General features: G+C 34.6%; 1 protein-coding gene across 1 annotated transcript; it reads right to left on the bottom strand.

The window, feature by feature from the left end:
- Positions 1 to 7,550: 7,550 nt before the first annotated feature.
- On the bottom strand, positions 7,551 to 11,919 carry LOC127876203 (uncharacterized). Its single transcript, XM_052421259.1, has 2 exons — positions 11,814 to 11,919; positions 7,551 to 10,321 (listed from the first exon to the last, which is right to left on the bottom strand). Exon 2 carries the CDS (start codon positions 10,300 to 10,302, stop codon positions 9,232 to 9,234), a length of 1,071 nt encoding a protein of 356 aa, XP_052277219.1. The 5' UTR covers positions 10,303 to 10,321; positions 11,814 to 11,919; the 3' UTR covers positions 7,551 to 9,231.
- Positions 11,920 to 12,007: the final 88 nt, after the last annotated feature.

Here is a 12,007-nt window from a genome sequence, read left to right as displayed (position 1 = left end):
TTCAAATTGATTTGAAACGCTGACGAGAAAGATTCAAATGTCGTATATATTGAGTTTGTATACATATAACAAGACAGAGGTGTCAGATTCGACCTAAAAATAACAGACATTGAAAGTGACCAATTCCATGAGTAAATGTGATAAACAAACACAGAATGTATAATTGTATATAAACAGTGATCTTAACACTTTCATGATTAAGCGAATTTAACCCAGAAATCCAATAATGTTATTGCAAAACGGGTTGCAGTGTCTTATTGCGATGTAAATGAAGAAATATAAACCCGTTTCACAATAAACTCGTTTTGTACTAATACATCACACATGTACTAATTGACTTCAAGTGATTGGACACTTTTCGAAGAAAGTCTCAAATGCTGTTTATAAGGATTTTTTTTCAAAATAAGACAGAGGTGTAAGATTCGACCAACAAATAAAAGGCAGTTAAAGTAATCAATTTCATAAGCAATTGTGATACAACAACAATTGTGATAAATTTATTGCAAAACGGGTTGGAGTGTCTTATTGCAATTTGAAATTTTCATAACAACCCGCTATGCAATAAACCCGTATTGAAATAAAATCATCGCAAATTTGTTTGCAATAATTTTATTGCAAAACAGGTTCGAGTGTCTTATTGCAATTTGCTATTTTTATAACAACCCGTTTTGCAATAAACCCGTTTTTCAAAAAAATAATTACACATGTATGAATTTATTCAAATGGATTGGAAACATTAAAAAGGAATTTGAAATCTCGTATTGAAATAATAGTATTTCCAAATATAGACAAAACTGTTAATTTCTACTAAAAATTAAAAAGCATTAAAGGCGATGCATTTCGAGATTTAGTATTATAAAACAACACATAATGTAAATAGAAAGTGATATCAACCAATTTGGAGCTTAAGTCAATATTGTGTGTAACAAACCGTTTTGCAATAAAATCATCACATATATACTAATTGTTTCATATTGATTTGAAACGGTTAAAAGGAAGCTTCAAATGTCGTCTCTAACGTTCATTTGATTAAACAAGGCTGAATGTATATATGCAGTGATGTTCAGCAATTTGGGAATTAAGTGAAGAATACCCAGGAGTGCATATTTTTCTTGTAAAACGGGTTGGAGTGTCTTATTGCATGTTGTTGTTTTTTTTACAACAACCCGCTTTGCAATAAACCCGTTTTGTAATAAAATCATCGCACTTTTATTTGCAATAATTTTATTGCAAAACGGGTTAGAGTGTCTTATTGCAATTTGATATTTTTATAACAACCCGTTTTGCAATAAACCCGATTTGCAATAATTTTATTGCAAAACGGATTGGACTGTCTTATTGCAATTGGAAATTTTCCTAACAACCCGCTTTGCAATAAACCAGTTTTGCAATAAAATAATTACACATGTATTAATGTTTTCAAATGGATTGGAAACATTAAAAGGAAATTTGAAATCTCGTATTTAAATAATAGTTTTTCCGAATATGGACAAAACTGTTAATTTCTACTAAAAATTAAAAGGCATTGAAGGCGATGCATTTAGAGATTTAGTACGATAAACAACACATAATGTATATAGAAAGTCATATCAACCAATTTGGAGCTTAAGTCAAGATTGTGTGTAACAAACCGTTTCGCAATAAAATTATCACATATTTAAGTTAATTGTTTCAAATTGATTTGAAACCGTATAAAGGAAGTTTCAAATGTCGTCTAGAAGGAAAAAATGATAAATCAACAAATGATGTATATATGAAGTGATTTTCACCAATTTCGAAATTAAGTTAAGAAACCCCAGAAGTGAACAATTTTATTGCAAAACGGGTTAGAGTGTCTTATTGCAATTTGTAAATTTTAATATTACCCTTTTTGCATTAAACGCATCACACATGTTCTATATGATTCACATTGATAGAAAACTGTGAAAATAAAGTCTAAAAAACTGTCGTATTTCCGGATTTTCTTGTTCAAAATAACATATAAGTATAAGTGCAGACAAACAAAAACGACATCGGAAGTTATCGATTTAATAAATATGATAAAACATTACAAAAGTGATTACAACCAAGTTCGTACTGAAGTGAAGAAAACCCAGAAGTGCACTAATTTTATTGCAAACGGGTTGTTGTAAAAAAAATCAAATTGCAATAAGCCACTCCAACCCGTTTTGCAATAAATTTATTGAAAAACGGGTTTATTGAAAAACGGGTTGTTATGAAAATTTCAAATTGCAATAAGACACTCTAACCCGTTGCAATAAAATATTTGTATTTCTCGGTTTTCTTCAATTAAGTTTTGCATTGGTTGAAATCACTTTCTACAACAATTCGGTGTTGTTGTATCACATTTACTCATGAAATTCATCGAGATTATATGATTTTTATATGTGTTAAATTGTAATATATTGATAAAAATATGTTACAAAAACACAAAACAGGCAAGAAAAATTACACATTGAAGACGAATTTCATAAAATGCAGCAAAGACAATTAGCCCCCCCCCCCCCCCCCCCCGAGCCGATTGTGACGAAGATACTCGTTAAAATGATCCGTAAAACAAAATTGTGTCTGTGTGTCGTATGAACGAATCTGCACTCAAATAAATTATGATTCACGTCGTACATGCATGATATACATGCTGGCGAATTCGACTGTATAAATTCATAAATATTTGACAAAATCGTATAATCTCGCTTTAACTGCCTTTTATTTGTTCGTCGAATCTAACACATCTGTCTTATTTTGAAAAAAATCCTTATAAACAACATTTGAGACTTTCTTCGAAAAGTGTCCAATCAATTGGAGTCAATATGTACATGTGTGATGTATTAGTGCAAAACGAGTTTATTGTGAAACGGGCTTTTATTTCTTTTTTTACATCGCAATAAGACACTGCAACCCGTTATGTAATAACATTATTGGATTTCTGGGTTAAATTCGCTTAATCATGAAAGTGTTAAGATCACTGTTTATATACAATTATACATTCTGTGTTTGTTTATCACATTTACTCATGGAATTGGTCACTTTCAATGTCTGTTAATTTTAGGTCGAATCTGACACCTCTGTCTTATTATATGTATACAAACTCCATATATACGACATCTGAATCTTTCTCGTCAGCGTTTCAAATAAATTTGAATGAATAAGTTCATGTGTAATGATTTTATTGCAAAAAGAGTTTAGTGCACAACGCGTTGTTATAAAAAATGCACATTGCAATAAAACACTGCAACCCGTTTTGCAATAAAATTATGCACTTGTGGGTATTTTTCACATAATTCCCAAATTGGTGAACATCACTTTATATAAACATTCAGCCTTGTTTTATCATATTTACGTTAGAGACAACATTTAAAACTTCCATTATACCGTTTCAAATCAATATGAAACAATTAGTAGTAAATCTCGAAATGCATCATCTTTCATGCATTTTAAGTCTTAACTCACAGTTTTGTCTATTTTTATAACAATTTTTGTTTAAATACAACACTTGAAACTTCCTTTTAACTCTTCCAGTCCATTTGAATTAATAAGACACTCCAACCCGTTTTGCAATAAATTTATTGCAAAACGGGTTTATTGCAAAACGGGTTGTTACACCGGTATTTTGTTTCAACTAAAAGTAGACCATGCATGCTGTTAATTAACGTTTAATGTACGCTAAATTGGACATATTTTTTACCTTTAACCCATGGCATGCTGCTCGAACGTCGTAGGACGACATACAAAGGTCATTAAGAATAATGCGTGTTCGCCCAAACTGACCCAGAACCCGTCGAAGTGGTTGAATGCGCATGCGTTTGCAAGCTTCCCGGTATGCGCGAACCGGAAGTGGTAAATCGAGTCGAAGGTACGTGCGCGTTCTAGACGGTGTAGATGGATAGGGTGTTCGCTTATCTAGAAACCATGATTTAAGTTTAACGAGCATTAGCATCGATGTGTTCACAAATAAAACATGAATTAAAATTTTGAACATAAAAAATGAATTGAAATGTTTAACATCAGTTTAAAGTCGCATATAAATAAATATTTTTGTGCGGTTTTGTTCAAATTTAACGCAACATATTAAAAAGGAGAAAACAATCAACGGTTTAGCACTGCATCGGTTAATTTAAAGTTGGTTCAGCATTGAATTTACATGTTAAAAATAATCATAACACATGTAGACAGACCGTTGCTGCGTCCACTGAAACTTCTCGCGACCGTGCCGCTGTCCAGACGCTCCAGGGCGGCTTTTATGGACGCCAGCTTCTCCTCATCGCTTGTATCAACATGCGGTTTCTGACTTGCCCCAGTGGCGTCCATCACGGCCACTTCCGGTGGCGGCTGTTGACGCTCCACGCTGGTAAGCCACCTCTGTATTTGCACCTGCTTTTCTGCGGTGATCTCATCCGTGGAGGCGTCATAGTTAATGCGCATGCGCGCGGAGGTTTTCGGTTTTTGGATCATCGGCTTTCTTTTATTATTTAAGGCCGCATAACCTATTCACCTTTGTCCATGCATCTGTACTATTTTTATCTTTTAACGTATACGTGTTTATCGTGACTATGTCTCATTTACGTAAATCTCACGTGTAACTATGCAATTTCAATGTCTTGGATATTACTTAAAAAGTAACGAATGTACGTACAGTAGCAACATCAACACATATAGAGATCCTAGTTTTCGATCTACTGAGTCGACTCTATAGACTTGAAACATTGTTCTAGAATGGAGTATTTTCTGTCAGATTTGTCAGGAACAACTCTGTGTTCTGCAATGGCGTAGCATGTAATACAGACACAACATGACATAAGTTCTACTAGTAGTTGTTGATTAAAGTGAACAATATAACAAGATAACGAATTGTTTAAACACATTATTACTGAACGCGTGACCACCTACTTATCTATAATTATTGCGCGAAATATTGAAATGCATTTTGGTCATAACCGAAGAAATATGTAATTGTGTACATGTTGTTACTTATTCAATTACACCGTGAATTTAATTCAGTAGACAAATAACCATGAAAACTATTTACCGTTTTTTCAAACCTTATGTAGCATTTCTAATCGCGTTAACGTCTAATTAAATGTAATATGTTATCATTATAATGAATAAGAACTACGTAACAAAATGTCTGATATTGAACGATCATCATAATATTATAAATGCCCCCAACATCCCTCTCCTCGAGGGAGGGGAAATAGCGGCGGAAAATATCCAAAATCCGATCAAAGACGTTTACCCCCGGAACTATTCGTGATGTAAAAATTACGCCTGTTCCGGGATCATTTACTTTGGTCGGATTTAAGATCTCGTGAACGCCCGACACCATCGGGCCATTTGCTGGACACACTGCATCTCACACCTAGGGATTACGCGACAAATGCTTGGCTCTACGGTGGAAAATAAATCCAAATAAAATAATGTGTCAACTTCCCCTGGGTCGTCCCGATGTTTTCCCCAACATATCAATATAACCTCGTTCTGTGAAAACCGGGCTTAATGCATGTGCGTTAAGTGTCGTCCCAGATTAGCCTGTGCATTCCGCATGACACTTTCCGCTTTGGATGACACTTTCCACTTTAATGGAATTTTTCGTTTATAGAAAGTCAACTCTAAAAATGCAGTTTAGCCGATAAGTGTCGTCCTTGATTAGCCTGTGCTGACTGCTATATAGGTCTAAACTGCAGTGGGCATGTGTGCACCGTGCCGCAACATTACAGCAGGGCTGCTCGAGCAACCAGATGCGCACACGGCCCATGGAAGACATCGATTTCGTTGAGTTCCAGAACTAAAAAGCTTCTTACATTAATAGGATGAAGCGACTAAGTCGTTTGTGGGTTCAGCCACTTGACGCCAAATAGACCAAGGCAATCGGTATTAATCGATATAAAAACGTCTTTCCATTGTTTGTACAAGTAGTCCTGGTATTGTTTGGCGTAGAAATTTCAGACGAAAAAACAACAACATCCAAACATCGCAACGGTTCCTATTCAATTTTAATCATACACAAATACTGTAGGCCCAGATATATATACATGTATATGCATGTACCGGGTAGTTTAATTATGAGTGTACGCCATAGCCGGAACTCTGAGCAAATTCTCTCACCGAGTACGCTACGTACATTCCTTATTTTGGTTATTAGTAGTAAGTTATGAACCAAATATTTTGTCGAATGACTTTCACGGGACTTCCCCGGTACATTTGTACCGGAAGATGTGTTAAGAACACAAAATGTTTTCTAATCGGCATTGGACGAGGCAATATGGTTTTGTGAATAACTAAGCATCGAATTCCCTTTATATTGAGCAGTAGTGTGCGCTTAAGAAAATCACTAATTAAACAGAATATTATTTTGATTTCTGAACTGTGCCATCCGATGTTGGTGAACATGTTCAGGTAAAAATGATTCGTATGACATTTGCATGTCAAGACACGTAGTAATCTGCGGATATGCTCATTAGACAAAGTGAACAATGTTGGTGAGAGCCGCGTTTCGTCCACACGATGTCGAGTTTGCGTCGGACGAACGTCGATCATGCGTCTTTTCCTACATGGCATGTTCGCCGCAACCGACGCAATTGTGCAAACACCCGTCGCAGGGGCCCCGTGCATAGCATAAATGAGTTGAACAAACGTATAACACTCATCAAACTCACGTTGCTCTGGTCAACATTCGCACGACAAGGGGCCATACAATCTTCAAAGCACCATAATGGACAACGTCCTTTGAGAGCTCCGTGCGAATAACTTTATGTGGTGCATTATCCGTTTTTGCGTTGCGATTGTCTTATGGGAGGCAAACCCGATACGCCAAATAACACATGACATTCAGAGATTATGGTTCGCTGTTTGGAGGCTGTAGAATTTACATTAACCCATTTATGCCTAGCGTATAGAAAAAAGGCCTTGGCAAACAGCGTCGACCCAGATGAGACGCCGCATGATGCGGCATCTCATCAAGGTCTGCGCTGTTTGCTTAAAGGAATTTCTGTAAGTAATATTATAAATATAGAAATAAATACACTAGACATCCCTAATTTTGGAAATAATTTGTTCCAATTTTGAACGATGGGAGAGTCCACTAGGCATAAATGGGTTAATCACAATATAATACAAGGATACATGTGCTCGATACGGTATACCTTAGTTAGAATAAAGGAGTGATTTTTTATGCAGTAAAAATGAAGGCTTAAAGAGTACATCTGAGAATGTAATGGTTGAACTTTCTAAAATCGAAGGATGCTAGTGACCGATGAACATGCGATCTCAGAGGTGAAACTGCAACTCTGGGTGTGAATCTGAGATCTAGGTACACTTGTGATCAAAGCGGTATACCGATCTTAGAATAAAGGAGTGATATTATTTATTTATACAGTAAGAATGAAGGCTTAAAAGGTAAACCCGAAAATGTAATGGTTGAATTTAGTTACGGATGAACATGCGATCTCAAAGGTGAAACTGCAACCCTGGATATGAATCTGAGATCTAGGGTAGAAAACTTTCACTTGACACTCCCACTTGCAATGTAAGTATGAAGTAAGATACAACACTGATAGGGGTACGTGGCTTTATTACCGAAATAATACAGCTTAAACCTGCTCGTAAACATAAACTAAATAGATCAATAACTGCATATTTTTTAGAAGATCTTAAGTATGACTTACACAAATACAGCATTTATTTTATGGACTTATGAAAGAAAACTACTAATATTATTCCTTACAATCTCCACCAACAACTTTTATCTAATTAACAAATATTTAAAAGTGCTACATGCTACATATCATTATGTGCGCAAGGAGAATCAGATACTTATCATGTATACAGTTAAGTACTTATAAAGGTTGAACAATCCACAATGATAATTGATATGATGTTACCATGTCAAATATGACTATTACCTTTAGGTCACAGTGCCATAGTGGATATGTTGTGACAGGTTGGATCCCAACTGAGAGCGTTCCTTCGATCTCCCCCAAAGAAACTCAATAGTACCAGGAAACGGACAAGTGAGTGTTTCAATAAGCCTAAAGCTTTAAATGCAATAGAGCTAAAATCAATAGGTTTAAACTAAGTGATATGTTAGATAAAAGAAACTTTTTATGGTCTTCATTGAGACAAAAAAACATGAAGGTACATGTCCAATACAAACAAAGAATAGCATGGAAGAAGAGAACAAATCAGGTAATGCATGTGATGGTGCAGGGCCCTCTCTTGCCGCCAGGGGAAGCCACCCACAGCCGTCATGAGGGGGAATTTTTGCGTAGATTACCTTTTATGAGGGATTTTTTTTACTTAGTCTCTCATTACTTCATTTTTTTTGTACATGTTTGCACTATAATATTTTAATGTGATTTACATAAATATACATTTAATCAAAGGTTAGTAGCACGATACCAGCAGGCAACATAGGTATAAAAGTTAAAAAAATAAAAAAAATGTTTTTTTTGGAGGGGGGAATTTTTAGCTATAATAGGGGAAAAAAGTATACTTTTTTCATGGGCGAAGCCGCCGATATTCGGCGGTAAAAAGTGCAAAACGAGGGCCCTGTGGTGTTAATCCAATTTTTGGGAAGAAGTTCATGTTGCATGCTTTGGATATTTTTTGGGTTTAGATATCAGCAATAACAGATAATGTTCAACAATCTACATCTACTATAGACCACAAAATGATGCTGACTATAACAGTTCATATATGAATGAAGAAATAGTTCAATCATAAAACTTGGTATTCATGAATATATCTGTTTATACTAAAAATGATGTGCATACGTCAATGGTGAAATTGTAGTTATGACTTATAGTTAGACTTAATATGCAAAATTGTCTAAAAGCAAAAAAAATATATCATGCAACAATTGTTCAACAATAAAATCAAGAATAAATTCCAAAACTGTAAAACATAGTCTGTAAATGGAATAAAAATATTGTAAACCAAAGTTATAATAAAAAATTAAATTAAACCTTTGCATCATGTACATGTGTATCAATAGCTTATCAACAGTTTATCATTTTGATGTTTTGTAACGAAACCCTTTGGCTAATGCTCTATGAAATAATTCTAACTTGGAATACATCAGTACTCCAAGTTTATAAGTTAAATACTAAAATATCATATCTAAATGAAAATAAATAAAATACATTTTACGCACAATTCACCAACAAGTCTTATTTTGATGTTAAAGTAGTGTGAAACCTAAACCAAAAAATATATTTTAAAGAAATCAACAGCACTTCAAGGAATAGCAAGACCGCTGGAAAATATTGCAGCTGACACAGCCAAATCTTCAATTGTCTCAAGATTCATGTACTCTAGTTTTTCAGTCTCAGTTATTGCTTGAGAATCCTTTATTGCTGTTGGTATATCACTTGTATTTGAATACAAATTGTCACTAGCTGTTTCCATACTTCTGGAAGCAATTTCTTCTCTCCTCCTACTTTTCCTTTGATCAGGTAAATTCCCTAAGTCATTGAAAGACATTTGTGAATATGTATTGCAGTTATAGTCAGATTGTTCTAATTCGCTGTTTCTTACTTGCGTCTCAGTCTTAACTACTATTGGTCCACCATTCTCACAATTCTGTCTAGTGAACCTTTCCTCGATGTCAATGTCTGAAAAATTATCATTTTCATCACACAAATGTTGAAGTCTTGGGTTCAGCCCCTGGCTTCCAATAGCAAAGTCAACGCCGCAACTTTCAAGGAACTTTTTCGCCATGGTTGTGGGCTTGTCTTTATTTGTTTCAAGGTCAGGACACATACCCATTTCTTCAAGTATCTTATTTACCATATTGTCTACAATTGCATGGCCCATTTCTTCTTCTCTGCGCCATATGCGATCTACACACTCTCTTGCTCTGTTTAGCTGTTTGACAGATGTAGTCATCTGTGCCTCAAATGGTTCCATGACATCTGAATCTTCTTGTAAATCATAATTTTGAACATGACTTGATGCATGCATAAATGTGCTCAATTTTGGCAAATGAGTAGTTTCGGAAATGTGATCACATGAATAATGTTTAAACCTATGTACCACAGGTAAATGGTTTTCAATTGGATTCCGATCCACAGAATTATTTTGGATAAAAGTTCTGGCATTTGTACTTTCTTGCATACTTGTATTGTTCCTTGACTTATCTCTGCCATTTTTTTGTTGACTTGAAGTTGAAACACCACCTTCTGGGCACGCCCTTCTGTTTCCTTTGATCTGCCATGCATACCTTGCTTTCTTAAAGCTAATTGGTGAAGCTGCATTGGTGTTACATTCAATTTTTCTCTTATTTCCAAAGTCTGTGTTTTCTGACATGGTTCAGCCAAGTGAAATTCTGAAAATAAAAAATATATGCTAGCCATATTTTCATTTTACTTGCACAAACTTTTGGGCATGTGATTTAAATAGTCTCATTTATAAGACGCGCAAAGAATTTAGAGATACTTTTTATATGGGCTAAATTCTTTGGAACGTCTCATCGTTGAAGGACCTTTTTTGTGGTGGAAACCAGAAAGTTTAAATTTTCATCAATTTGCGTAAAATTGCAAAATAACATTACCAACTCATTCAGTTTTAATTCAGAAGTTCATTTTTACATCAAATATCGTCGATTCGAAGTTAGAAAGGCATAAATTCTTCAGTTAAACTTCTGCTTAAATCGCAAAACAATCACTGACCTGTAGCCATGTCATGAAACTGATTTAAATATGAACCAATCAGAAGAAGGCATTACGGTGTAACGTGTACGCGTAATTTTATTTAACACGAGCTTTTAACACCGACTTTTACGTAACTAGATCTAGTATGCTAAACTTTGTCGATTTAATAAGCATATGTTCAAAACAGATATGGTGCAGTTTCTATTCACTGTTCTAAGTTTCAGGAAGTGTTTATGCATGTCTTTTTCGCACCTCTGTCTGTTTTGTTTTATGTACTTACATTCTACGTTACAAAGGACGGTATACTGTACGATCTGTATCAATATTATTTATGTACAGTATAAAAATAAAAGATGTAATTTATTTCAGAACTTTTTAATTGTCAATTTAGAAAAAAAAACAATGCTAAATTAATCCAGAAAAGTATAACATCGGTTTACTATGTAACGCGCTGCACCACAACAGACGAACGCAAACTGTATTTTACGCTGTTTATTCTTCCACTTTAAACCAGATGCTTTACATCGAGGTAGTGTTATCGATTTATATCTACACAGCGAGCGAATCGAGAGATATTGAAAAATTGAATAGTGGTTGGATTTAAATTGCTCAGGCGTGCAAAATTCAAAGTGTCATTACATAATTTTTACGGAACATTATCGAGAAATGAATTATCTACACAGGTATGTAAATATTATTGCAATCCGTTGTTATTAAGTGTCTTATATCGGGGCTTGAATGTTGCGCACAAAATCCTTGCGCAACAATATAGACAAAGAACAAAAAATTCCCACCACATAATTGGTCTTTCACCCTTTGTACGCTCCAAATATTACCCATATAAAAAGTAGCTTAATATTTAAGAGCGTCAAAAATTTGGACTAGTGGTTTAAAATGAAAAATGATTATAATAATGTGATAGCACATGAGAAAAGAACAACAAGCTGCTTGATCAACGGTCTAAAACTTCCCACAAACATGTAACTTTGTCTTTGTAAGCCCAATCTACGTTTTGTTAGTGCAGGGTAACCTTTTACATATATTCTGTGCATTGACAATGGTCAACTTTAAAATTTGAATTAACTGCATGCGAGTTTAACGTTTAAAATAAAACTTATCACAAGAACGAGAGTTTGGTTTTTAATGTATCGAAATATTGCATTTTACTTGGTATAATCAAGCAGAAACTCCTCAAAGTGAAACTTCGACGTCAATTTTCTTCAGTTTACAATTTTCTAAAGGTGAAGGTCTACTCTCTAAATTATGGTAAACGAAATGCTTTTAAAAGAAAATTTTCTATACATCTGTATGATTCATAGACTTTGTATATTTTATCAATTTCTGCTATATATCATATAAAA

This window comes from Dreissena polymorpha, chromosome 4 (genome assembly GCF_020536995.1).
Source record: "Dreissena polymorpha isolate Duluth1 chromosome 4, UMN_Dpol_1.0, whole genome shotgun sequence".
Lineage (NCBI taxonomy): Eukaryota > Metazoa > Mollusca > Bivalvia > Myida > Dreissenidae > Dreissena > Dreissena polymorpha.
Note: the sequence above shows the minus strand (reverse complement) of the source record. Positions and strands in the feature narration are given on the sequence as shown.

What these genes read in the sequence shown, in the direction of transcription:
- LOC127876203 (XM_052421259.1), bottom strand. Translation starts at nt 10,302, where the DNA reads ATGTCAGAAAACACAGACTTTGGAAATAAGAGAAAAATTGAATGTAAC.